This window comes from Bacillus rossius, chromosome 12 (assembly GCF_032445375.1).
Source record: "Bacillus rossius redtenbacheri isolate Brsri chromosome 12, Brsri_v3, whole genome shotgun sequence".
Taxonomy (NCBI): Eukaryota; Metazoa; Arthropoda; class Insecta; order Phasmatodea; family Bacillidae; genus Bacillus; species Bacillus rossius.
In genome coordinates this window covers 39,024,958-39,037,310 of record NC_086339.1, presented here as the reverse complement: position 1 = coordinate 39,037,310, position 12,353 = coordinate 39,024,958, and the positions used below count along the sequence as shown (strand labels likewise).

Genomic DNA, 12,353 nt, shown 5'->3' with positions numbered 1-12,353 from the left:
AATATTTCTCATTAAATTAATTACAATTTCGTATTGCAGACGTGTAAATATTGGCTTAAAGATCTGCTTGTTCTATCTCTGTTTTACGCATATCATATCTACAACTTACGTTTTGGGAAAATGGTTTGATTGTCTTGGTCGGAGCAAATATAACGCTCATCCTGACGACTTCCCCCGGCTGCATGGTGATGGGAGCGCTGGGCACAACCTTCAGGGTGCCGGACAGATCGGCCGGCGGGTCTTCGAGGCAGAAGTCCATCCTGGCCGCCACCTTGCTCTTGTTCACGACAGGGACGTGCTTCACTGCGACCTGGCCCGCCTGCAGCGCCCCCAGCACGGTCGTCCTGTGCTGGCTGTTCACCAGCAGCACCTGCCAAACAACACACATCCACGCATGCCAACTATTTACAGATGCCAACTATGAACACTATCCTAAAATACTATCAAAACTTTCTTTTCCAGCTACAAAATTTTGCACAAACTACGGTTAAATACTAAATTTTTTTTATTTTCTTGAAATAATCAGTAAAAAGACTGACTACGACGCAATTAGAAGCAATCACGTCTCTAAATGTGCAAGGTGCTAACGGAACCATTTTCCTTCTTGAAAAGTTACAAAACTAAGAAAAAAGAGCGCAAAGAGAATCCATCGAAGCTACAATCGCAACTGTTCTCGACACGTACCAAATTTAAAATATGTATTTGCAAAACTAAACTCAAATCGTGGTTTCTGAAGTACCGTTCGTAAAAGCATAAATTTGAAGGAAAATATGTAACTATTACAACTGATTTGTAACTGTTGGAATGTCTGACTATTTAGTAACACCAGCTCAGATTAAACTAACACAGAGTAATAATGTTAATCCTTTAAAACATATCTGATGCACTGTCTGAAATTTATTTAAAAAAATTGCCAACTATATACTTTATCGAGTTGGGAAAAGAGTTGAACCTTAGAATTTTACTATTACATATACAGTAGAACCCTGTTATAATGTTTTTCAAGGGAGCACAAGAAAAAAACATTATAAGCAGGAAAATGTTATAAGCAGGAAATCTCCATTTAGCACTTAACAATGTTCGAGCTTTGTACCAATGGACTCACCAAGCTATGTAAACAACTTTAATGTTAAAACCAAAGATAGTATACTTGATACATGAATTTTCTGAAACAAGCCAACAATTTTTCAACTTCCTCTTGTTCCCTGGTTAAATTTTGTTTGTCTTTAAAGATACACTGCCACATTTTTTGTAAAATTGTCTCACGATTCATGATGCCAACGTTAAGAGTGAGAACGTCTACTCCTTCGCCACCTGAAAATGTTTAATTTTGGGATTCCTACGTATGAATGAAAAAAAAAAATTATTTGTAAGCAATACAAAACACTTTTAGTTATGCCCTCGCTCAATGGTTGGCAACTTAAATATCGTAGGACTATGTACGTGCATCTGAATACCCACTGGAATGGCAAGGAAGAGAAGAGTTGACTAAGGGTGCCAACTGACACGTAACTATGAACATTGTGCACCTTCAGTATATTGCATAAAATTGTATTTTAACAAACTTCATGTATTGTATGGCAGTGATTGTAAACATAAACATACATAAAGGAAACTTTTTATCGTAAGTGTTGGAATAATTTGGTTTGTTTTAACATTTTTTTCCCCTTTTATTGAATGTTAGAAAGCAAACATTATAAGCAGGAAATTACACTATTTATGAACGTTATATGCAGGAAATAAATACATTGTCCTTATGGGGGAAATATTGGGACTTTAAATATATGACGTTATAAGCAGGAAAACATTATATGCAGGAACATTATAACAGGGTTCTACTGTATATATTAAGAGACGGAAAAACTGGTTTTCTTTTAATTTTTTTTTTACAGAGTTTTTATTTACTCAATATCTTTACCTGTCTGTCAAAGACTTTATGAGTTTCAAATTACTTGCTTGGAGTTACATATAACAGAATTTTATGTAGCAATAATATAGAGAAATTGGTACAACACAAACCTGTTTAATGTTAGTACTAGGTTCACTTGGTGGATATGCAGATGCAAGTGATAAATTGCATGCTTTGAGAAGCAACAGAATGATTTAATTTCAGTTGGGGAAAAGGTACAAAAAGAATAAATTTCAAAAGTTGTCTAGTCTAATTAAGTATGTGAGCACACTATTATCTAATGGTTTTGCAATAGATGAATATACAGCAGGAAAATATTTAAATGATCTATGGTCCAAGATGTTCTTGTGGTTATATTCAGCTGATGTTTTTAATCAGTTTTATGTTTCTACCTCAAGTTGTTTTTATTTTTAGTAATCATAAACCCAAGTTTAGCTGAATAAGTTAACATTTTACTAGAATTCTGTTTAAATACAAAACCAAACATATTTTTTTAAACAATTATAATTAATAATTGAAAGACAACTCTCTTTAGAAAAAAAAAGTGTTCTTTTGAGATACTCTTTATCAAACTTTACATAATAAGCATTTCTAAAATTCAACTAGACATGAAAAACATCAGCTATTTTTTGAGCTTTTCAATACTTACATTAATATTTACACTTATGCTAAATCAAGTAAAATCTGAGTATTCCACTTTTTCAAAGCAAAAAAAAATCTATGACTACAATAAAGCAAACAGTTACATACTGTAACACCCACTTATGTTGTATAGGCAAAAACTCTCACCTTCAATTCTGTGCCCTCCCCAGAAACCTGTATCTCCTTCTGTATGCTGCCATTGACGACAAACACAATAGTTTCACAATATTTCCTAGCTTCGACAGGACTGAAGCATATGCTAACAGTTGTGGACTGTCCCGCCGGGACCGGGCGGCTCGTCTTGGACACGTCAAGGTGAGGAGTGCTCTCGTATTTACACTCCAACCTGAAACATTCAACACCATAGTCAAGGAAGTTCATAACAAAGTAATGCAAATATCACTCCACTGTACAACCACATCACCATCACATTTCTGCATCCCTCTCTGTATGAAAATATTTTTGAAGTATTATAACTTTTTTATTACTAACAATTTAAAATCTTTATTGATATCAAACATTTCTGGTAAAAAATGATGAATGATCCATTATAACACTTTTATTTTTATTATGATAATAGTATATTAAAATAATACTATTGTTCATCATTCAAGATATTATATGCTTTTGCATAAATAGTGTCAAAAATTACATCTTTTTTTTTATAAAATTTAGAAAAAATAACCTTTATACATAGTGCACATTAGTTCGGTCTGATTACATAAATGTAAAATTTATAATTTAACTTACAATTTCTCTTTACATAAAAGCCATGCTTTAATCATTATAGTTTTCTCAAACTGAAAAGGTGGTCACAACTGAATTAAAAAAGTTACTATAAACACAATAAAAAAAAATTATTGTGCACAACTTGTGGATCTTACAATATTTGTGTTATGGGAAAATATACTACAAAGTTTTATTTGCTCATCATCAGGTATTTGGTTAGTTTTCACTCCTACAAGCTATACTCCCATCAGATTAAAATATGCTGCCATTTAGTCAACACCCCCACTCCCAACACCATAGCCTTCGCTGCCATCACTACCACAATCACATACATGCATGCATGCACAAATGGCTGTCTGCTGCTAACCTTGTTCACATGTTTTTAATTACATTTATCACAGAAATGCTTTCACTAAACAATGTATAGAAATAATACATGCAGATCTGATAGTTCCAAAACAAATGAAACTCAAAATATAAAGAACTGTTGGATAAAATCATAAAATGAATAACAACTTTATTTTACACCAACCAACATATAGTTTTCTCACCAACCAACATATATGTAGTTAGAACATTCATGCAAGTAAAATGGCCAGCAAAATAATTAGAATAATAAAATGGAAATCCAACATTTTTTTTGCATTCACTGCGAGAAGGAAGAAAGAAAATTCCTGCTCTGACTTGTACAGCTATTTCTTACTGCAGGCATAGCAATGCTGAAAGAGTAGCTGGCAGCGGGCTTCATAAGTCACTGGTTGCTCTGCAGTTGCAAGCTCTTATGCCAGTGACCACTCCGCTGTTTGTAGCAAATGTCACACTTATACATGACACTCATGGAGATGAAATTCAGGAAATGGTCCACTATGCTGCTAACAATTACAAACAACAAATTAAAATCAGTCACTGGCAAATCAAAAATATTAAACTTCATTTATGTTTTGACAAATTTAAAGTTTTTTTATCCTTTTGATTTTTTTTTGTCGTGGAATGAAATGTGTTTCTCTTTCAGTCCATTTATTCACAACTAAATCTAATCACTAATCAGTAATCATACTTGCAAACAAAAATTATCTTAAATATGGTAGGGTTGAAATTCCAAATAAAATATCTCAAGCATTCTGAATTCATCTACTCACAGAAGTGAAGATGTTTCTTCGTTGTTCTTAAACACAAGCTCCTTCTTGTAATTTTGTTTGTGTTGGTTTTGAATGATGCATGGGCCAAAATCATATTTGGAGAAACTGAATTGGAAGTGCAAGCAAACAGATTTTGCCCGAACTCGCATTCTGTACGTTGGACCTCCCCTTATCTGCAATAGAAAATAACAGAACAATAATTAAACTGTTTGACCAAAATAAAGTATCTTGCAATTCTAGAGCATTTGTGAGATTACGTACTTGTCATCCAACAAAAACTAGATGAGGCAGCTAAATGACAGATATGTGTTCACTGCAACTTGCTTTTGGCAAAAAGAAGGAGAGAAAGAAAAAAAAAGGGGGGGGGGGGGGGGATCAGTAATAATGAGTTTTAACTTAATAACAGTGCATTCGTGCATAAGTGAACACTTTCAGATGACTGGCTTAAATTTTCTTTCAATATCCTTCCGCTTTGTGTCAAAATTAAAAGTGTCAATATTTTCTTAATCTTATTCATAGTCAAACAATCTTTAAAAAATTTCTAACAATTTTTCAATGAACTGTTTCTGATGTATCCCTAAACTCTGATCGCTGGTGAAGACAGAGATGGTCATTTTAATTCTCCGTTATCTTAACATAGAGATATTGGGAGAAACAAACTTTATGTTCTGAATGATGTTAATGTAGATTTTATAAATACATATATTATTTTTGTCCAACTAATACACATTTACATAAATATATGTTGCGATGTACCCATAGTTCCTTACAAAATCAGCACACAGAAAATAACCTAATATTAGTTATCTTTTGACAAAGAACTATAAAAGTTATTAATAAATGAATTAATTTTTATTTTCAGGTAAGTAGTTTTAGTTAGCGTCACTCAAAATAATCAAAAAAATACTGAAATCTGTGTATATCTGCAGTGTCTATCACTCCACTGCTTCCAAGCCTTAGTTACAGGCATAAACAAGACACATTGGGTTGCCGAGTGGTTTCACATCTACTACTTTCATAATGGGTTTATGGTATTTATTAAAACTGAAACACTAACATTTTAATAAAGAAGAAAATTTGGTTACAGTTACTTAATTTTATAGCTTACCTCCAGATAAACTTTAAAGTCATCCAAATTTCTATCTTTGAATGCTGTGCACGAGACTGTGACAGCTACGTGACTGTACGGTGCAACTCTGCCACCTTTGTCGGTGAATTGCAGCTGGAAGCCACTGACGCGTAGTTTATCTTCATCATACTTGAACTGATAGCAAAACGAAATCTTTCCAGAATTCACAATTCTAAATGTTATGTTGGTGGACTGACGTGAAGACACCTACAAGAAATTTACAAATCAAACAGCAAGAACATGGTTCTCACACTCTTACTTCAGCCAATTTCCCTGAGTTTTTCCTTTTCTACCTAACATATTCTTCATGTCTAAGCAGATGTCTGGAAATCCACACTAACATATATTATATTTTCCTAAACAGTACTGTACAAAGTTTGCACGGGTATTTGCAACAAAACTAACAGTCCAATAAAGAAAACTTTGAAATGATAAATTATTGACAAATACTATATTAATATATTATGTATATTTGATTTTTCTTCAAATTATTACACAGTTTTTTAAATCCTTTATGTTTAGTTAAGGTTAGGAAACTATTAGATAAAGGTATTTAATGGTTAAACAAATTTATGATTAAAATACCAACAGGTTTTAAGACATTAGAAAACTAGATACATATTTGGAAAAAAATATGGATTCTGTTTTGTAACTACAATTTTCAATATCACTGCGTTTCACGGGTTTATAATCTTAATACCCAAGGTGTGGTCTCTTGAGACTGCAACACAGCACATTCTTGTTTTCCCGACTCACGTCTCGTGTAGCCCTCCCACTCCGTCCACCTTCCTTCCCTATCATCTCCACTCACGACCTACATCACTTACGCACTAGCTACCTGGCAGGACACGTTACACTGCGTTGAAGTTTGGACGTGGTCTCTGAGACCACACATCGGGGTTGACATCACGGAGTGCAGAGAAAAATTTCATGCTGACAATCCAGATTTTGAAGTCATCAAGAGTTGGTGGTTTCAGAAAGTTGACACATGATACTATAGGTAGTGGTTCTGATGACTGTGATAAAGATGTTACTACTCACAGTGACCATGGTAAAAAAAAATGTACAAAAGAGCAGAAAATCCATTTACATTTAGCACAGAAACACAACTTTATAATCATATTGCGAGATTCTGCACATGTCGGTGTTGAAGCAGGTCTTGAAACTCTATGGAATTTGGTAGAAAATGTTGAAATGATTTTAATAAATTTTAAATGGACAAACATAAAAATTGGTACGAAAAAAGCCCCACTCCAATGAAAATGTGGCAGACATAGGTACATAATTTTTATATGCCAAAGTTTAAGGCAGTAATAGGTCTGTTGATTTATTCAGCAGTTTTCAAATCCAACTATGAGTCCACCAAATAGTTTTTTGCAATAGATATTAGTGGGAGGGACATATTTAGGTGTGTTTTAAATATAAATTAGACTTTTTTTTATGTTTTATAATTTTTTTTTTTCTTCAAACGTTTGTTGACAGCATGATCAACTTGAAAAAATGTGATTTTGTTTTTAAAATGTCATATTATATTACTTTTATTTTTTAAAGCTGGGGACGCTAATAATGAATTCATGCAAGATTGAAAATAATGTATCCCAGTTTAATATATCCATTTTTAAATTTAATTTTAGATTGGTGTAATATGGTTTTTTTAAATGAAAGGTTAATGTTATTTCATGTTTATTTTATATAGTTTTCATATAGATTTTCCACATCCCTGTCGGGACTCAGAAGAAAAACGTTTTTTTATACAAACAGCAGTGACCGCAATCAAAAGGATTTTCAGATCATTGTCTTAAACAAATAAATTATACAGATAAAAATTTTGAATTTTTTTGATTTGTTATTTACTACTGTATATTGTCGCGGGTTGAAATTTTGCAGGGTTGTTGAAATCAAATTTAGGGACTTTACTGACGGGACTCTGGGCTGGCTGCTCTGTTCACTCGTCAGCGCAAGTGGCGTGACCATGTAATTGGGGCACGGGGCCGGCGCGGCGCGCTGCGGGCTTGCAGAATTTTGTTTGTTTGTTTGGCCGCGCGCTGGCGCAGCCACGGGCCGCAGTTACTGGGGCGCGCTGTCGTAACAAGCCGCGCGGTGTGGCCTGCACATTGGGGTAGAGGGGGGGTAGTCTTCCCAGATGTTCTAGTTAGTTGTTTAGTAAATTTGACTTCAATAACGAGCTTTTGTTATGGTAGGCGCGGCAGGGCGCGCGAATTTAAGCGCAAGTGATTGGTGACTCGGGGCTCACTCAGGCGGAGGCTATGCGTCTCACCTGTGGTCACGAGTTGTTAGTTCGTTCGTGATGTAGGAATTCAGGCTCACTCAGGCGGAGGCTATGCGTCTCACCTGTGGTCACGAGTTGTTAGTTCGTTCGTGATGTAGGAATTCAAGCTTTCGGGCGGAAGCTATGGTCGACGCCAGAGGCCACGAGTCGTTTAATTTAAGTTAGGTCATAATGTAGTCGTCAAGCTTTCGGGCGGAGGCTATGGCCCTCGTCAGGGGTCACGCGTCATAGTTTTTAAAATGTAATGTTCGTTCGGGATTTCAAGGGCAGGAGAGGCCCCTACGTTATTTTTTTAAAGTAATCGATCAAGAAAGGCTTTTCGGAAAATGTGAGTATGGACTTATCTTTGTTTTAATTTTAAGTATTAATTATGATTTGAGGTATTCGGAAGGACTAGGGAAGTGTTTAGTGAAGTTCTCTCATTCTCTCTCTTGTAAGGTCGTTCAATCGTTAAGGAAGTAAAGAGATTATTGTTTTAAATTGTAATCCCGCTATTTAAATGTTCTTTAAAATGATGTTGAGTATTTGACTTTAAGAATAAAATAATTTTAATTAAGTATTATGTTATTTTGCAAAATCTCCTTAGTTCAGCTCTCACCAGACATCCTGTACGGGATGACGAACCTATGATCCTAGGTACAGTAAAGTATTTTATGAAGTTAAGACTAGTTGATGCCAAGCGAGTTGTTTCTATGTAAAGAGCTACGATTCTCTCCCCCCTCTGAAAGTGAGACGTGACAGAAATGGCGGTGGCACCGGCTAGGTGCACGTGACAGAAATGGTAGAGTTCGCCGGATAGGTTCTATTTCTGGAGAGAGAGAGAGGTAGATTTTTATGTTTATTATTAAGTTAGTTTCAGCTTCTGATAGCAGGTTATTAAGAGTTTACTTGAGGAGAGGATTACGGAATTTTAGTCTATAGTGGAGGAAGTCTTTGAGATTTTTTTTTTGACGTAACAGATGTTTATTTGAGGATACTTGTAAGGATAAAGTTTATAGTGATAAGTTGTTTTAAGTCGTTGAATTTATTGTAGATTTATATCGGGGATTATTACGTGAGGAGAATACGTTATAAGTTAAATGCTTATTAGAGATAATGCAAGTGGTTTAATTTAATTGAAGTTCATTTTAAGATTGTAGGTTAAGAGAATTATAATTTAAAATAAAGTTTTTTGTCGTAAATAGGAATTATTTTCAAGAGAAGTTTGTTTTGTTTTCGTGCGCGTAGGAGACGAGACGTACGAATTAAATCAGTCGAGGGAAGGATAAACGTTAGAAAGGAATTAAAGAGAAAACGAGAGTTTATGTAAAAGAGAGTTATAGAATTTATAGTGATGTTTTGTTTTAATTAGAAAAATGTTGAGAGTTGTTTCAGAACGACACGTCAGTGGACGTGGCAGAGTGAACACGTGACGGGGAGGTGCTGAGACCTAGCGGAGAACGGAGGAACCGCAAGCGAGGGTTGGCGCACCTGATGGAATTCGGTGACGTCACTGGCTCATACGGAGACGTGGACGGCCGTGACCTTGTTTTGATCAGCTGTACGGTAACTTAGCGATAAGAAAATAGACTATTGGTTAAATAAATTTAAATTTAAGTGTGTTTTAGGAGAAGAGGAACTTTCAGTATGTAAGTAATTTATTTTAAGAAGTGTATGATGTATAGGCTAGAAGTGTTTCGTTGTAAGTTGTTTATGTTTTTGTTAGTTAAATTCTACCTCGGTTTTAAAAATATTTTTTTGGGATTTGTAAACATTATTAAGGAGGTACACTATAAAATCGATAAGCATTGAGAAAAGTGGGAAGGATAGTTTTTGTGTGTAGAGGGAATTTACTCCAAGGGAACAGAGAGACAAAATTAATGTTTTCATTAGGGCGAGGGACCCTAAGGTGAGGCGTTGTGTCCCTGGGAAGAAAGGGAATTGTAGCGCAGACCATAGGAGATGGGCTGACTACGGAATTAAGGGTCAGGAGAATCCTGAGAGTTGTGAGTAGTTTGGGGCAGGAGTTCCCCATGGTAGTACCGAAGTGGCTATCCTGTATGGGATAGGGTACCATTTCAATGAAGTTTGTTGGTGGGGTTAGAGTCCCTTGCTGTGTAGTGGGCCTATAGCAGATAGGCACTACAGTGAAATTTTTGGTTATTTTGTGAGGTAAATTCCCTGGAGGTTAAGTAAGATTGGATTCAGTTAGGAAGGAGGGAAATGAGAAACATTGCTGTAGAGAGTTAGTGTACCTGCCTAATGTGAAATTGAATTTTACTAAATTAATTTAGGAGAAAGTTTTGTTCGGTAAATAAATAATAATGGAAGATAGCTAGATAATTAATTAATTTTTTTTGAGTAAGGTGTTTTAAGTAATGAAATAAAATAAGGTGAAGTAATTTGAATAATTGGGGAGGAGTTTCTTTAAGAGTTTAGATAATTGTTTTTGAATTTATTGAGATATTCAGCCAGTGAAGTTTGAGTGTGAGAGATACAGTGAGATTTTAAGGAAATCGGTTGTTTATTAATTAGGACAAATGAGATTTTTTGATTAAGAGTCAGTAAGCATAGTTAAAATTTACGACATGATATTTGTTGACAGTTTACAGTTATTAAGGAGAAAACAGAGTAATCTATTTATTTTTATTTTAATGGTTTGAAGATAAGATTATGAATTTTTTTTGGAAGTTTCTTTGGCATGTTGGAATAATTTTTTTTGATTTTTAGAATTTACAGAGAAAATTTAATTGATTTACATTAGTTTGGAAGTATGGAGGTTTAGTGTTCGATTAGCCCTAACTTGATGGTCGGATCCCAAAAGAATGCCGTAAAACCGATAGCCAATTGAGAGGAATGCGGTAGGCGCTTGTGTAGAGAGGGGTTGTGGGAAAACTCCTTGGGACTGATGGCAGATCAGGGGCCCTAAATAGTGTGTGATGCTGTAAAACCAGTGCAGAGAAAGCCTGGTATGCTTAAATTTTTGGGCACAGGTTATGTAAACCTGGGGTTCCATGGGATTTAGTCATGTTAGCTGCTGTGAGACATTAAGATTTCCAGGCTCCATAGTAAATTCAATGTAAATTTTTGTTTTCTTAAAATAATAAATTTGTTTTTAATTTTTTTGAGATATTTGATTTGTAACAGTGAATACAGACCCCGAGGAATAAGAGTTGTCATGCTGTGAGAGGAGAAGGTGGTAGGCCTAAAAGGGTACAGGCACCACAGAGGTTATGTGCATTGCATAATTTAAATATAAGGAAACTTGAGAATTTGAAATTTTGTTGTTGGGTTGTACACCCATAAGAAGAGTATAGGCAGAATTTTTATTGTTATGAGATGTCTAATTTAATTGAAAAGAAGAAAGTTTAAAGATGCAAGGTAACATTATTATTGTAATAATTGAAAGAGATTAAGAGGTAGAGAGAAATAGGCAGTTTTTGTTTGTAAGTACTAAAGTTTACATATAGAAATTTAGTAACTAAGAATGAATAATAAGTTAAGTCTAGTGTAAAAGTTTTTTTTAAGTTTGTTAAGTTAAGAGTCATAAGTAAATTTTTTTTGAGAGAGAATGTCTTTGATAGGAAGTATTAGAAACTTATGGGAATTTTAGGGTAACATAAATAATGTAGGTAATGAATAATAAATAGATGGTAGGTCTTAAGTTAAGATTAACATTTGAAGCAGAATTTAATTAAGAAGAAGGAAAATAAATAGGCCTAATGAAAAGAACAAAAAAGGATTTTATGGTAAAGCATTTTTTTTAAGTAATAAACAATGAATAATAATGTTGTTTCAGGGTAATGTGTACTAATAATACAATTGTTTTTTTTAGGACCAAAGAACAGGAATTATGTAATTTAAATTAACATGTATTTTTGAAACTGTTACAGATTCCTTAAGATTAGCTGAGCAGCAGTCCAGTTTACAAGATGACAAGAGTTCGAGAGACAAGATACAAGATCACTGAAACAAGAGCCAAGACTGAAGATTCAAGAGAAGAGAAAGCTGGCAGCCATGGACTTACAAGTGGAGATTAATAAGGTCATGTAAAGTTTTATTTTTTTTTATGGAAGACAGTAACTGGAGTTTTTTTTGTTATAAACATTATTTACAGAACTTTTTAGGTTATAGTAATGTAATGGAACTAGTGAGTTGTGGTAGCTGTCAAAAAGAACTAATACCTTAAGTTTAATTTTTAAAGTTAATTTTCTTAATTTACAGAGGGATTAGTAGTTTTTTTTAAACCTTATTTAGGTTGGAATTTAAATACAATAGCTTATTATAAATGTGTACGAACAGTTCAAGTTCACAGTACTGATAGGTAGGTCAGATGATCTTATTGATTTTGATGATTTGTTGTTTTGAGTTGATTTTTAAGTGTTGTGAATTAGACAATGAAATAGTTCTGAAAACTTAAATTATTTCAAGCTAAGAAATAGTAAAGTTAATTGTAACTCAAAGGACACCAGAATTTAATTTTTTTTTGAATTAGTAATGTTTGAAAATTTTATACTTTACCAGAAAGGTTATAAA

General features: G+C 34.1%; 1 protein-coding gene across 1 annotated transcript in view; it reads right to left on the bottom strand.

Annotated features, from left to right (window-relative positions):
* LOC134537853 (hydrocephalus-inducing protein-like) overlaps positions 1-12,353 on the bottom strand; it is a 184,325-nt gene that overhangs the window by 30,627 nt on the left and 141,345 nt on the right. The window contains exons 69-72 of the mRNA XM_063378731.1: positions 5,528-5,755; positions 4,420-4,592; positions 2,699-2,897; positions 110-370 (exon numbers count right to left, since the gene is read on the bottom strand). Of these exons, the coding sequence (XP_063234801.1) occupies positions 110-370; positions 2,699-2,897; positions 4,420-4,592; positions 5,528-5,755 (861 nt within the window). The remainder of the gene's footprint in view (positions 1-109; positions 371-2,698; positions 2,898-4,419; positions 4,593-5,527; positions 5,756-12,353) is intronic.